Below are 14556 nucleotides of genomic sequence, written 5' to 3'. Positions count from 1 at the left end.
CTGGGTCACCCCCGACACGGGCGCTGGCCCACCCGGCCCCTCACGCCCAGCCCTGGCCGCGAGGGCCCCTCCGCGCCGGCCGCTGGGTGCCTCCCAGGTGTCTTGCTCACCTTGTCCCCGGCCAGGACCTTGAAGGAGGCGATGACCTGGTCGGCCGTGTCCGTGTCGGTGGTCTCCCTCGACATGAAGTCGATGAAGGCTTGGAAGGTCACGAGGCCGCTGTGGTTGGGGTCAACCACGCTCATGATGCGGTTGAACTCGGCATCGCCCTGTGAGGGGGGGGTGGGCGGGGGACAGGCGGCCTTTCAGCGGGGCAGGGCGGCCGGGCCGGCCCGGTGGCTAGAACCGGGTCAGGAGAGCAGGGCCCGACCCCAGCGCACACGACAGGCGTCGTCAGCCTGCCTCCAAGGGTCTTGGCTCCCCGGCCGGCTGCCCCACCTGCCCCAGACCTGGGCCGTGCACCCGCTGCGCCTCCCCTCCCGCGTTTTTGGGAAGTGGGGAGTTGGGGAGTGGATCTAACAGGTCTACTGCTCCTCAGCCCTGGCTCGAAAGTTAGCTCCGGAGGGCGAGGAAGAAAGAAAGAGAGAAAGAGAAAGAGAAGGGGAGAGAGCTGGAGGCCTGACCTCCTCTCTCCGGAGACTTCCAGGAAAGGAGGTGGGAGGCTCAGGGAGTCATCGGAGGGACCCCAACCAGCAGATGCAGCAGAGGAGGAGGAGGGAGGCCAGGCCGCGCTGCTCTGGTGGAGGAGTGTCCCCGAGGACGCGGACATTCTGGAGGCGGCGAGGAGGGTGAGGAGGAGGGGGAGGGGCGGAGGAGGGGGGGGGGAGGGGCGGAGGAGGGGAGGAGAGGCGCAGCAGCAAGGGCAGGCAGAGGCGGCGTACCAGGCTGTATCCCGTGGAGATAAGCAGAGCCCTGAAGTCATCGGAGTCCATGCTGCCTGTCTGCTTCTGCTCGAGGACGCAGGGACAGCAGAGGAGACCGGGCCCAGAGCAGGCAAGAGGGGCCGCCCCGTGTGCACAGCGGGGAAACAGGACAGTGGCAGGGAGCAGGGGAGACAGAGGCGGCCCCGGGAGACCAGGTAAGGGGGAAGGTGTCCGGAGAGAGACAGGGCAGGGAGGAGGCAAGAGAGCCCGTGAAATGGCACACATGATGGCAAGGGGTGGGATGGCCAGAGGGAGGGGAGACAGAGAGAAGGAGAGAGAGAAAGAGAAGAGCAGTTAATGCCACAGTCCGCTGGGCCCAGGGGGCGCGTACCTGCCGGTCATTCTCCACGTCGTAGCCCAGGCTGATGAGGCAGGCCTTGAACTCCTCTGGCCCCAGCGCCCCGCCGTGGTCCTGCCGGCGGCGTCCGAAGGCAGGTGTGCACAAGGGGCGGTGTGGAGACCAGGCCGGCACGGAGGCGGGGAGAGGGGCCCGGGTCACATGCAGACGGCGGGGGAAGGGGACACACGGGGGAGGGAAACACAGAGTTAGAGGTGACGTGGACAAGGTGATGGCCAGGGCGGGGCAGGTGGAGGGGCGTGGGTGGCCTGGAGGGCAGTCAGAGGCCTCCTCCCAGCTCCTCTGGGCCAGAGCAGGGGTGGGAGCTGAGAGGTGCAGGATTGAGGCTTGAGTCCCAGGACTCCTGGGAGGGAAGAGGGGAGCTCTCCTCACCTCCAGAGTTTGGGGTGGGAGAAAGGGAACTGCACCCGCTCCTGCTGGGCCCCTGCCTAACGCCCAGAGCACATGCCACCCACAGAAAGCAGGCAGATGACGCATCAGGCCCGGCAGGGCCCGGGGCAAACTGGTGCTCAGGGCCCCTCTAAAGGGGCTGCCAGACCAAATCTGACTTTTAAGGACACTGTGTGTATGTGTGGATCAGATTCCTGAGTCAGGTCTCAAATCCCCGGTGTGCTGGGACCTGTCTGTTCAGGGTTGCATCGGCAGGTGGGCGAGGATGCATAGCCCCGGGGGGCAGGGCTTGGGACTCCCCTTTCTCTTCCTGAGGGAAGCTGCCCACGCCGTGGGTCGAGGTGATGCACCTCTGCACCCCCTTCAGTGGCTGGGGCCCTGCCGCCCCCTGTGAGTGGCCTCTGATGCTCAGCAACTGTGATGTGAACAAACGGACAGATGCAAAGACGGAGGGGGCAAGGTGGGAGGTGACAGTGGGGAGGGAAGACACCAAGGGGCAGAGGGAGCGGCTCACCTTGTCGAAGTGATTGAAGGACGCCCGGAACTCCTGCATCTGCTCTTGGCTGATGCCCTTGGCATCGCGGGTGAGGATCTGGTTCTCGACCTCGTTGATGGTGCGGGCGATGGTGGTGAGCAGCTGCTCCCAGCCCACGCGGATGTGCTGCGGGAGGAATGAGGGCGTCAGTGTGGGCTGGGCCGGCAGGTGGGGATGCTGGGACCACCGCCAGCTGTAGCTGAGGGGGGCTCGGAACTGGCTTCTCCTTGTGCGGGGGTGTGTGTGGCCTGGAGTCAGGCTCGCCCTAACTTCCTCCCAAATGCCAACCCAGCCCCACACTCTCCCGTGGGGCTCATGTGCACAGGGACACAGGCACGGTGCCCGCCTATCGCCTCCGCCAACCAGCGGGGTTCACGTCACACGGGCGTATGTCCCAGTGACGGATGCAGCAGACGGCTGGGTCCTGATACCTGTGCCAGGATCCACAGGGAAACTTTGCAGAGACGTGCTGGGCAATGTGTAACCAGCTTTCTGGGGAAACAGCCCTTCCCCCCTTTTATTTGGTGGTATCTTCCGACTTGCACGGTCTAATAAGCGCTGTCAGCGCGCACCATTTCAAGCTACCGATAGGATGGCAACCAGCCCTGATGCTGCAACCTGGCGGCAGCGAGCCAGGGCACGGGATTCCCGCGCACGCTGGCTGGATCTGCGTCCTCAAGTGAGGATGAGAGGGCCGAGGCCACGCTGGGGGGCGGGTGCTGCCTGCCCTCCCAGCTCTCCAGGGGGTTGGGATAAGGCAGCCGGGCCCTGCGTGGGCCGCCACAGGGCGCCCCCCAAGCCCGGGGCAGGCGGGGCGGGGGGCGGGGCGCGGGGCGGGGCGCGGCGGGGGGCGGGGCGCGGCGGGGGCGGGGCGGGGCGCGGCGGGGCGGGGCGGGGCGGGGCGCGGCGCGCGAGGGCTCGCCTCCATGGTGTAGTTGGTGTGCTTGTTGTCGAAGATGAGCGCCTCCTGGATGAGCTGGTGCTGCTGCTCCAGCAGGTCCAGGCTCGGCTTGTAGTCCACGATGCTGCGCTCGTACTGCTTCAGGTGGCTCAGCTGGTCCTCCAGAGTCCCGTTCATCTCGATGGAGATGCGCCCGATCTCCTGCACAGAGGGCGGTGCTACTGGGGCGTGGGACTGGCGGGCCCTCGGCCACGACCAGCCACCCACCGGGAGGAGGTCGGCCGCCGGCCGCCCCAATGCCAGGGCGCCTCCCGCCCGGGGCCTCTGCCCAGGGGTCCCCTCCGGCCCACCCTCCAGGGTACCAGCAGCCACGATGCAGTTTCCGCACCAACGCTCCGCAGGGCTAACCTCACTGCTTCCCCCCCTTGACTCCCTGTGAGGCCCAAGACTGGGACAGGCCCATTCCGCAGAGGCGGAAACCGAGGCCCAAAGGGGGCGGCGTATCACATTAAGGGGCAGAGCCAGGATCGGAACCCCGGCCTGGCGACTTCGGAACCCGTGCTCCTGGGCACGAGCACCCCACGCCTCGCCTCCCACGGCAACCAAGCCGTGCAGGGGGCACTGAGCCCCGCGGCCGACCTGCCCGGTCCTCTCTCGGGCTGCCGTGAGTTTCAGTGAGGCCACTTTGGTCAGTGGGGTGCCCAGTACACAGTGAGCACTCGGTAAGTGGTGGCCCGAGTCGCAGTTGGCATGGCTACAAGCCTTCCCGTGGCTGGGTCACGAGGGCAGAGCGAGGGCGCGGCGAGGGTCTGAGCTCGGACCACCTTGGTCACAGCTGCACCGCAGTGCTTGTGATGGGGCTGGCATAGGGCGGTGCCCAAAAGTGTCTGTTGAGGGAATGCAATAATGGTCTTCCTCATCCTTTTAGGGATGAGAAAACTGAGCCACAGAGGTTAAATTGTGCCTGACTCCTGATCATAATAAGTCAAGGGGAGAGTCGAGACTCGAACCCATCTCTACCTGACCCCTTGGCACAGCTTCCCTCTGGATGGTGCTGCCATTTCCATGCATATGTTATCGGTGCTCCTAATCCCATGAGGCCACGAGAGCTGGGTCCCCGATCCACCAGGCCCCCAAGTGCACCGGCCCCGCGGAGCACTGGGCCCTCCCACCAGGGGTGAGCAGCCTCCCGTTCAGTGGGGGCTCTTCCTCAACTCTGCCCGGAGATTCTCCGGCGCCCAGCAGGGCTGGGGCGACTCGCCCTCACCTCCATCTTAGTCTGGATCCAGGGCCCCACGATGTTGGCCTGGCTGGCGAACTGGCGGCGGAGGTGCTCGTTGGACTGCTGTTTGCTCTGCTCCTCCAGGAGGGCGTGGTCCCGCTTGGGCACCAGCTGCTGCACCTGGGGAAGGGGACGCAGGCAGGAGCAGTCAGGGCGGCGGCCCCCTCGCCTGGCTGGTCCTGCCCCGGCCCTGCCGGCGGGTGGGTGCCGCCTACCTTCTCCCACTTGGAGTTGATGATCTGGGGGGTGACGGTGGTGTAGGGGTTGCTGCCTGACAGCTTGATGTGGTTGCTCTCGGCGATCCTCTGGGCCTCCTTGTGGATGGCCAGGATGGCCTCCCGTTCCCTGTCAGCGTCCGGCAGTGTTGACTTGAACTGGTCGTGGGCTGAGATCAGGCCCTGGGGGCGGGAAGAGAAGGGGTGAGGGCGCAGCCCGGCCCCGTGGAGGCCCCACGAGCCACGAGCGGGGTGGGAGGGGAAGGGGCGGACCTCGATCTCCTCGATGGTGTGGACAATGAACATGTCCTGGAGGTCCTCCATGGCGCTCTCCATCCAGTTGTTGAAGGGGGCTGCCCGCTTGGCGTACTCCAGGTGCAGCTGGTCGATGGTCTCCAGCTGCTTCTCCGTTTTCTGGTGCGTGTTGGGAGGGACAGGGACAGAGGAGGGAGGTCCGTCAGCTAGCAGGAGGCGTGTACGGTGGGGAGGGGCCCGGGGGCACCAGGGGGTCAGGGGAAGACCCCTGCTCTGAGGGCAACGAGGCATAGACCTCGGCGGGTGGCATCGCCCCCTCCTCACCTCCAGGGCTTCCCTGCGACTGTGGGTCAGAGAGCCAAGGGCGTCCCACTGGTCGCAGATCTTCTGGCAGCGGGTGTTGACGTTGTGGGAGTCATAGTAATCCAGCTCGCTGTGGGCCGGGCAGAGGGTGATGAGACCCAGCAGGGGCAGTCAGGGTGTGCTGGACCCACCCGCCCCCAGGTGTCCCAGGCCCTGGTACCAGGGGATATCAACACTTAAGCACATCAGTCATCAATCACCCCTCTGGCCCGGGGCAGGAGGAACTGGGGGGAGAGGATAACAGAGCTTGCTGTCACTGTAAGCTGACGCAGGGCTCCCAGAGTGTGGCCCTCGACCATGCCTGTAGGCTGGCGAAATCTCAGTTGCCCAACCAGGGGTCGAACCCAGACCCCCAGCAGTGGAAGCACAGAGTCCTAACCACTGGACCACCAGGGAAGTCCCCGGGATCGCTTTTTCCATTTAAAGAAAGTCTAGCAGGGCACACTGGTTACAGCATAAGGCTCTGGAGCCAAGTTCCTTAGGTGTGAATTCCAGCTTTCCGATTTTGAACTTGTGTGACCCTGGGCGAATGAACTCCCTCTGGATCCCTCGGTTTTCTCACCTCTGAAATGGGGGTGGGGTTATCATGGAGACCAAGTTACTGAACTCATGTGAACTGCCCAGAGCAGTCCTTTGCACCCAGTACGTAAAAGTAGCAACAGTTACCCATTAAAGGTTGTGTATTTACTTTAATGGGTATTAAGAAAAAAATGTACAACTAGCCTGCAATCTCATTGTACGCAACTAACAATATATTCAAGAAAAAAAAAGTGAGCTGATTAGGGAATGGGTATGATTATTGCAATGACTGAGGTTGGAAACACTAAGCTGACACCGTAGTTCCTGGCCCCCTGCCCCTTATTCCCTCTCTTCAGCCCCAGCATTCCTGCCTCCTGGGTCCACACTTGGATACGCTTAGCAGCAGGCTCCTAGGGAGTCAGTGTACAGGGCTGGGGGAACAACTATGGGGAGGAACACGACATGGGAACGATTGTGTCGCCTGCCTGGTGAGCCAGACGGGCAGGCAGGATACAGGGGCCGGGGGAGGGGAGCAGGCAAGGGCTGGAGGAGGAGCCAGGCTGTGCTTCACACAGGGACCAGGCGGCCCAGGCTCCAGTCCTATCTCACTCCCTAGCTGTGTGACCTTGGGCAGGCCCCTTGGCCTCTCTGTGCCTCAGTTCCCATTCTGTAACACAGGATCGCTGGGGGATTAAATGACTCAGACTCATCTTCGGGGGAACGGACAGCACCCCAAACAGCCCTCCCTTTCTCCTCCAGGGCTACTGTCCAGAAAGCTGCCTCAGGGACCGCCTGTTTCCCGGCTCAGGGTAATGGGTTTCACATGGCTGTTCCCAGTGCCTGAGAAGTGGGCTGGCCTAGGATTTCCTCCAAGTCTGTTTCCCACCGGCTTCCAGGAGCTCGCCTGTCAATGGGGGGTGGGGGTGGGGACCTGCCCATGTCCCACCCCACAACCCCTGAGGGTGGTGGACGTCTGCGTCTGTGACCTCACTCTCCTCGGCCTGGGCATGCCAGGTACAGGGGCTCGATCCTAGGGGAGCTGCAGGACCCCAAGGGGTGCCCCCAAAAGTGCTCAATGGGGACGCTGTGTCCCTGGTACTGTGAAGGCCCAGTGGTACTTCTGCCTCTGGGTGAGCAAATGGGGAGGCCCCAGAGCAGGTGGGCAGTGTGGAGGGCGTGAGTCAGGGAGGAAGCCAGCCCTGCCCGGCGTGGGGCTCCACCAGGCATCACCGCTAGGCCCCAGCCTTGCAGGAACAAGAACTTTGCGGATGACTGTGACAGGGTAGGGGGTGTCTGTGGAAAGGGCAGATCCAGCCAAGGATCCTATTTTTGAGCAGACGGCTATTTTGGGAGCCCTGCCGCCCTCCAGGGCCTGTGGATTTTCCATGAAGTAATGGCCTGGGCCTCCCACTCCCTGGGCCCTGCTTGCTGCTGGCCGCTGCGCTGGTGGAATAAGGCCCCCTTTCACTGGCTCTGGAGGCTCAGTGTACTAATTGTGTGCACAAGTTTATCTGACTGGGGTGGGGAAGGGAGGGCAGAGAACCGACTGCCTGGAAGCTCTTACAATAAGTGTATTCTGAGCAGGAGAGGGAAGGGGCCGGGCAGAACAATGGGCTCTCTGTGCAGCCAGATTCCCTCAGGGAGCAGCGGGTGGGAGCGGTGGGGGCTAGGCCGCCCACCACATCAGGGGGCCAGGGGGTCTCCTTGGTGTGGCAGGCAGAGGAGGGGGAGCCCCAGGGACCCCAACAGCCTGAGGAATCAGGACAAGGGGTCAGAGACCTCCCTTCTGCTGGAGAATCTAGATCCCACTGTTTCTCATCTGGGGTAAAGACAAGGTGGGCAAAAGGCACCATCCTGCAAGGCTCTTCCCTGGCATCTGAAAGGAGGGTGAGAGGGTGGAAAGGGCTGGGGGGCCCCATTCCACCACTGCCCCACCGCTGCTCTGGGCTGGGTGCTGGAGGGGAAGCAGGTGACGGGGGACCACGAGCCCACACGTACTTGAGCTCCTGGGCGATAGCGGCGATCTGCTCCACGCGGTCCTGGTGTGCGGCCAGGTCGCTCTCGAAGGCCTCGTGCTTGCGGATGAGGGCTTTGATGTCCGACAGGGTGGCCGTCTCATAGTCCCGGTGCTTCAGCATGGCCTCCTTCCCTGGGGTGGGGCGGAGGGCAGGGGGTGCTTCGTCAACAGTGCCAGAGGGATGTCCAGCCAGAGGGAGGGAGACTGGGTGTGGACCCCACGCCCTGCCTTGCCGAGGATGGTGCCATGAAAGCTAGAAACTTCCAGAACCTTTTTCCTTGCCCTTTGCAGGAACCTCTACGCCCAACTAGATCCTGGATGGAGCTGGGAGACACTGTGGGGCTGGTGGGCTTGAGACATATCCCAATTCAAGCTGTGGGTTCTAAACTTAGTATCCTTTATTGGTAGACGGTAAGAATTTGGATTGTGCCTACCAGGGCTGGAAATGTGGACACCCATCTGCGGACCGCTGTGATCTGGAGAAGAGGCTGGCGTTGCAGCCGTGCCTCAGCAGTGGGGGGAAGGGGAAGTCTGAGTCAGGGCTCTTCCAGGAGCCTGACCCCTGGCACTTGGGCGCCAGGCCCCCTCGGGGTGGGAGTCCTATCACACATCTGTTGCTCCACACTATCCTAAGGGCTTTCCATGTGCAGCGAGGCAGGGCCCACTGTCAGGCCCTTTGAAGGAAGGGAGGAACACTGCTATTAGTCCTGGAGCCTGGCTAATTATACACCCCAGGACAGAAGCTCAAGTGAGCCCTGCAAGCACAGTTAAGGGTACTGCAAAGAACCAAGGGGGAAACGCTGGCCGGGAAAGGTGGCTGGGACCCCCAACCCCTAAAGTTACCTCAGGCTACCCCTGGAGCGGCAGCTCAGAGACCCCCTCCTCAGCTGGCACCAAAAAATCCAACCAACAGCTGCCTGCCTAGAGCAGGGGATGGCAGACAGCTCCTCCCCGCCTGCTCTTCCTCTGTAAATGCGGCCAGTGCCAGCCCGAGGGTAAAACCTCAATGAGGTGACGCTGAGAAGGCCGAGTACCAGCCAGTCCCGTCTGCACCTCAGCCGCCCCGTGGACAGGGTCCGGCACTGGCGGACAGGAGGTGGCAGCCTGGGACACTGACTGCACTGGCCCTGCCACTCCAGCCCCCGGGCAGCAGGCTCAACCGCAAAGGCAAGCTTGCAATTCCCTTCTCCAAATTGCCTTCTCCCAAGGGTGGGAACCAGAAATAGTAGGTTACCACTTTTCTGCCTCAGCAGAGTTTCAGCAAGGGAGCTGCCAGGGGTGTGCTGGGAAGAATCGGGAGGAGGGGGCCACGGCCACGGCTGCCTGGGGTCCAGGCCAAGGGGCAGCCAGGCCGAGGCGGGGATGGGGGCTCATTTTTGCTTTTTCCCCAATCTAAGACCCTGTGAGAAGCATCCACATGGGCGCTCACTCCTGCAGGCTGTAGGGATGGTGAGGGGGCACAGAGTGATGGTGGCTCAACCCGCCCTCTGCCCCCCAACCCCCCACAGGGGCGTAGAGGGGTCGGGAGGCCGGTCTGTCCTCCTGTTTTGCATAATTGGGTGGTTCAGAGGACAGAGGCTTCAGGTCTTGGGAATGAGAGTGGACAGGCCTGCCGGGGGACTCCGGGCTAATGCAACGGGCAGGGCCAGATGCCAAAGTGCCTGTGGGGAGGTAGGGGTGGGGCAGGGGCGTGTGGAGGCCACTGAACCAGTTGGGCCCTGGCTGAAGCCTGGGCCAACTTCTCCTAAATGCCTTTGGGTGAAAGCCGGCCAGAGTGGTTCCCAGGGAAGGAGCTCCGGTGGGCCGTCACACCCACACCCCTTGGCCTCAGGAGACCATCTTCTCAGGGCCTCTTGGAGCCCCAGGAGAGAGGCTGAAGGGCTGATAAGAGGCCCCCAGAAGGGAAATCCCCAGGGACGACACTCAGCGCCTAAGAGAGGATGATGGAGCTACAACCCGTGGATAATGACAGGAGACAGCTCAGCCCAAGCGTGGGACACGGGTGCTGATAAATCCACTTACACGTCCAAGGGCCCTTGGACAAGAGAGATGTCAAAATCTGCAGTTCCCTGGGCAGGGACCTCACCTACCTGGAAATTGCTGAGCACAGCGAAGAGGCTCAAGAGGTGTTTGTTGAATGAATGAAGAACAAACGAATAAACTAAATGCCAACACCCCCTCCCTCAGGTTTGGGGGTGCAGAACCCACGGGAGCCATTCCTGTGAGGCAGAGGGAGGTGCCTGCATCCCTGGCCCAGGCGACCTTTTCCTCGCCTCGCCTTCTGGCTTCTCCTCCTCTGCATTCCTTCCCTAGCAGAGGAGGGATCAGGGTATTGCTCTGGATCGGGAAGCTGCCGTTGGAGAGCAGCGGCCTAAGCTAATGTGAGGAGGGCATTAGCAGGGCTGCAGCTAGGGACACAGGTGACACAGGCCCAGGTCTGCGGATCCTGCAGAGTTGCGTGTCCGCATGCCGGCAAGGGTGGGGCAGGCTCCGCATGGGTGCCTCTGGGTGGGTCTCAGCAACTGACCAGGGTTGGGGCTGCCTGCCAAATAGCTGGGTGGGTGGGGCCAGAGGAGCCCCCAGGGGCTCAGTGAGGATCTCACAGGGACCTGGGAGGGTGGGAGGGATGAAAAACCATACTGAGCAATGCAAGGAAGTGTGAGACCAGCTGGGCAGTGGTGGCAGGAGGGCCAGGGCAGGGAGGGCAGGAGGCAGCCAGAAGTGGGAGGGTGGGAGTCCAGTGGAAGGCGCTCGGCTTTCCCAGGCGCTGGCCGTTTCCTGAAAGCTTTTGGGCCCCTGGGATCCGGAATCTCAGCCGTGGTGTGGGTCCCGAACAAGGGCCAGGGACGTGATGGAATTCCACATCCCGAGCCAAGGGAACAGGCAGCTGCAGAACTGCCGAGAAACCGGAGTCACCGCTGCCCTTGTGGGAGAGGGCCCTCGGGGGAGGCACCGGGACAGGGCAGAGGTGAGAAAGAGCTCCCACGGCGGGCCACACCGAAGGGTGCGTGGCTGGTGGTCAGCGAGCAGCAGGTGCAAGTCGGGCAGCAGGGCCAGGAGGCGGCTCCCTGGCCCGCTCTAAGGACCGTGCTCAGGATCACAGACCAGCCAGCACTGGCTCTTCAGTGTGAAGTCCACAGTCTCAAAGGGTGCAGGGCACGGAAGGCAGGCTGTGTGAACCCAGGCTGCCAGAGAGGGGAGAGCATACCCCCACGCCCACCCTGGCCCGGAGGGGCGCCATACTCAGGGGAGACGTGGCAGAGTGGCAGGGACAGGGGCCACGTCCCTGTGCAGCTGGCACAGGGTCCAGTGACCCAGGAAGGAGTCCACCTGTAAGTAATCTCTGAGGCCAGGGCAGATTGGGCGGACCTGGCCCCAAACTGCTCCTTGCTGCCTGGGGCTGGATGAACCCAAAGCGGCATTTGTGACATGCATGTTCCCAGGCAGCAGGAAAGGGGGCCTGACAAACAGACGCTATGCAGGCAGGAGGGGCTCTGTGTGTGTGTGTGTGTGTGTCTGTGTGTGCGTACACGTGTGTGTGTCTCCGACAGACAAGAAAGGAGGGAGGGAGCTGGGAGGGTCATACCGTCGGTCCAGGCCTCGTGGATGGAGGCCTTCTGCCGGAACTTCTCTGCCAGGTGGTCGAGCCGCTCCAACCTGCGGATCTCATTCAGCAGCCACTCCTCGTAGCCCTTCTCGGCCTGCTCCAGGTGCTGCCAGCCGTTGTTGATGTCCTGTGGGGGCAGGAGAGGGCAGGGCTACCACGGGGAGCTGGGGCACCCAGCAGGGCAATGCCTCCCTGAAGGATGACGGGAAGGCAGCAGACATGGGCCGGGGTCACACCTCTCCCCGGCTTCGCTGTACCTGCGTGCCTGGACAGGGCCCAGCACATGGCAGGTGCGGTCAACACTTCTGGAGTAAATGAATGAGTGAAAATGAACGAATGCCATACGGGGCATTGGGAGTCAGAAGGTTTGACTGTCCAGTGAATACTGTCCCTCCCCTGAGAAGGGGCCTCAAGCACTGGAGGTCCTGGAGTCACAGCCAAATGAGGGTCCAAATTCAAACAATTCCACACAAACTATGGTGTGGTTTGGGGATGGGTGTAAAACTCTGCGGAGCGATGGGGGGAGAAAGAACACAGTAAAGTGTCCAGTGCATGCCCCACCGCACTCTGCACCCCGAAAGCTGTGCATTCTAGTTAAGAAAGACCACGCTGGGGAGATAAGCCTGTGGGTGGTGAGGAGCTGCCCCTTGCCCCTCACAGGGAATCTGCAGCTCCGCACACCTCCTGGGCCCTGGCCCACCCTCAGCCCTCCGGCACTCACCGAGACCATCTTGCCCTCGGAGGGCATGAAGGCAGGCCGGTTGCTGAGGCGCAGCTTGGTCTGCAGCGTGTTGAAGTTGATCTCCAGCTGGCACTTCTCCTGCACCTTGGGCGGCTTATGGACGCGCCGGTAGTCGCGGAAGTCCTCCAGCTTCTGCTGCATCTCCTGGATGGTCTTCTGGGGCACGCGGTCCTCCAGCCAGGGGATGGTGCGCCGGATCCACTCCAGGAGCTGTGGGCCCACAGGAAGCTGTGGTGGCCTTCGCAGGGGCCCCTCCGAGCACAGACAGGGCCGCCCCCGGCTCATGGGCACATGGGACCTGGATCTCCGAGGGCCCCATCTTGGGGAATCACCCCTGCTCCCCAGCTCGACTTCTCCATGATTCCCAATGGGAATCCCACGACCTGGAATTCTGGGAACACTTGCCCCCTCTGAACCACGGGGCCGTTCTCTGGCTACTTCCTGCTCCTGCCTTTGCTCTTGGTCTTCCTCCCCTCATCTAAGCGGGGCAGCCTCAATTCAGACGCCCCTCCCGGACGGCCGCCCCCATCACGCCCCCACGAGAGCCCGCTGTCGCCGTCTGCACGGAGCTCCACGCTGACAGCCTCACTGCGTCCTGGTCACTGACGGTAAGCGCCTCAAGGGCAGGGCTGGCTGCATGCCTGGCTCACTCTGGGGTGGTCAGTGCCATGCGCGGGGCCTGGGACATAGAAAATTAGAAAGTACAACTGAAAAAGAAAGTGACCTGTATGAGCCACTCATGTCTTTGATGGAGTGAGACCAGGGTACAAACAAGCAAACAAACTGGACATTCTAGAACAATCCTAGGAGAGGAAAATCGATTATTGTCCAGCATAGATAGGCCCGGGGAAGCGGTTCCCAGATGCCAACCTCTGGCAGGATGGGAAAACCAAGGACAAAGGTCTCCGTGTGTTGACATCTTGGCGCATGATGCCAACTGCCCTCTCTTGGGAAGGGCTGGGATTCTAAGATGTAACCTTTTAACCTTTCCTAGGTGTTAGAAATGATGGTGGGAACAGACGGTAGCTTTTCCTTTTAAAAATATCCTTAACTTGGCAAAATAAAAAGTTCACCGCTCTAGGTTGGCTGGCAAATACTTTCCTAAATTTTCCTGGTCTGTGAAATCTCAAAGTCTGGGAACCACTGGTCTAGAAGAGCACTCAAACTACTCCTCTTGGGGAGCTTAGATGTTTTTATTTTTTTAATATGGAAATTTTAAAAATGAAGGGGAGAATCTAGAAGAGATGTACTAAACACCCACATTCCCAACTGACGGTCCGGGTTCAGATTCTGGAGCAGGGCTGCCTGGGTTTGAACCTCCGTGCCACCAGCCGCATGATGGTGGGTTTGTGCCTGACCCTCTCTGGGCCTGTTTCCTCACTTGGAAAAGGGGGTAATAGGAGTTCCCTCCTAACAGGGCTGTTGTGGAGATGGTAGATCCTGTTCGTGAAGTGCTTGCACGGGGGCCTGCCGTGACAAACTGCTGTCCTGTCACCATATCAGCTCTCGGGTCTCTCTCCATCCTACGGAATCAAGTCTCTCCACGGGTGGGGCACGGGAACAGGAATTTTTAAAAAGCTCCCCAGCTGATTCTAATGCAGCCAGGTGTTCAGAAAACTCTGTCCTTGAGTACCTCTGTAGAAACCCAAGCTCGAGACCCCAGGAGCCAGCCAGCATAATGACACAGCAGTCTGACCCCTTAGCCTTGTAAAATCAACCCGCAAGGTCACATACTGGCTTGGTCAAACTCCACAGCCTATATAACCTTACGACCTTTTCTAGAAAGTCTCGCTGCCATCCCTGCTCTCCCCTCTGCAGATGTCACATGACCTTTGGCAGAGAGTAACAAGAGGTGACCTGATCTTTCAGCTCTGGCGGAGCCACCAGGGCAGGGGGGAGTGACACACTCACATCGCTGGCCAGCCTCTCATAATCTTCCATCAGGTGTTCATTCTCCTGGTTGACAGCCAGCACCTTGCAAATCCGGTTGGCGGCAGTCTCAGCCTGGGGCAGGGGAGGGGAAAGCACACACAGTCAGGGCTGCCTGGGGGCTGCTGACCCTCCCTCCTGACAGGCACGTCCCCTGAAAGCTGGCTCATCCATGGCCCACACAGAAGTCCCCGAGGAGGGAAGGAGAGGAAGCACAGCTTCAGCAAGATGGGGCCCTGAGTGGCTGTGTCCCGAAAGGCCTTTCCGGGGTCCCCAAAGCTTACTGCTGAGGCCCCCGCCAGGGGAGCTGGGCCTGGGGGCTCTCTCGACTTGGACCGTGGAGGTGCTGAAGGGGACTAGGGAGCCGTACGCCCACCCACTGTGGGGGAAATGGGACTCACAGGCCCTCCAAGAGGAGGGTTGGGTGAGGCTGGGTAGGGTCCTCCGTTAGGCCAAGGACCCTCCCCTTGGCTGGGAAGGGAGACTGCGGGGGAGGCCGAGCGCCAGAGCTGTGGTGGCA

The 14556-nt window shown here is 61.7% G+C and overlaps 1 protein-coding gene across 4 annotated transcripts in view; it reads right to left on the bottom strand.

Annotated features, from left to right (window-relative positions):
• ACTN4 (actinin alpha 4) overlaps positions 1-14556 on the bottom strand; it is a 73318-nt gene that overhangs the window by 1406 nt on the left and 57356 nt on the right. For 2 of the 4 annotated variants that reach the window (XM_068527476.1, XM_068527477.1), the window contains exons 9-20: positions 14019-14111; positions 12087-12317; positions 11345-11492; positions 7740-7890; positions 5184-5292; positions 4878-5018; positions 4605-4787; positions 4375-4509; positions 3129-3308; positions 2186-2332; positions 1255-1335; positions 111-269 (exon numbers count right to left, since the gene is read on the bottom strand). In XM_068527476.1, the coding sequence (XP_068383577.1) occupies positions 111-269; positions 1255-1335; positions 2186-2332; positions 3129-3308; positions 4375-4509; positions 4605-4787; positions 4878-5018; positions 5184-5292; positions 7740-7890; positions 11345-11492; positions 12087-12317; positions 14019-14111 (1758 nt within the window). Of the gene's footprint in view, positions 1-110; positions 270-881; positions 948-1254; positions 1336-2185; positions 2333-3128; positions 3309-4374; positions 4510-4604; positions 4788-4877; positions 5019-5183; positions 5293-7739; positions 7891-11344; positions 11493-12086; positions 12318-14018; positions 14112-14556 lie in introns of all 4 variants that reach the window. The other 2 variants (XM_068527478.1, XM_068527479.1) reach the window with 2 other exon arrangements.

The sequence above is a fragment of the Eschrichtius robustus genome, chromosome 19 (assembly GCF_028021215.1).
Source record: "Eschrichtius robustus isolate mEscRob2 chromosome 19, mEscRob2.pri, whole genome shotgun sequence".
Lineage (NCBI taxonomy): Eukaryota > Metazoa > Chordata > Mammalia > Artiodactyla > Eschrichtiidae > Eschrichtius > Eschrichtius robustus.
This window is presented reverse-complemented; position numbering and strand designations above follow the sequence as displayed.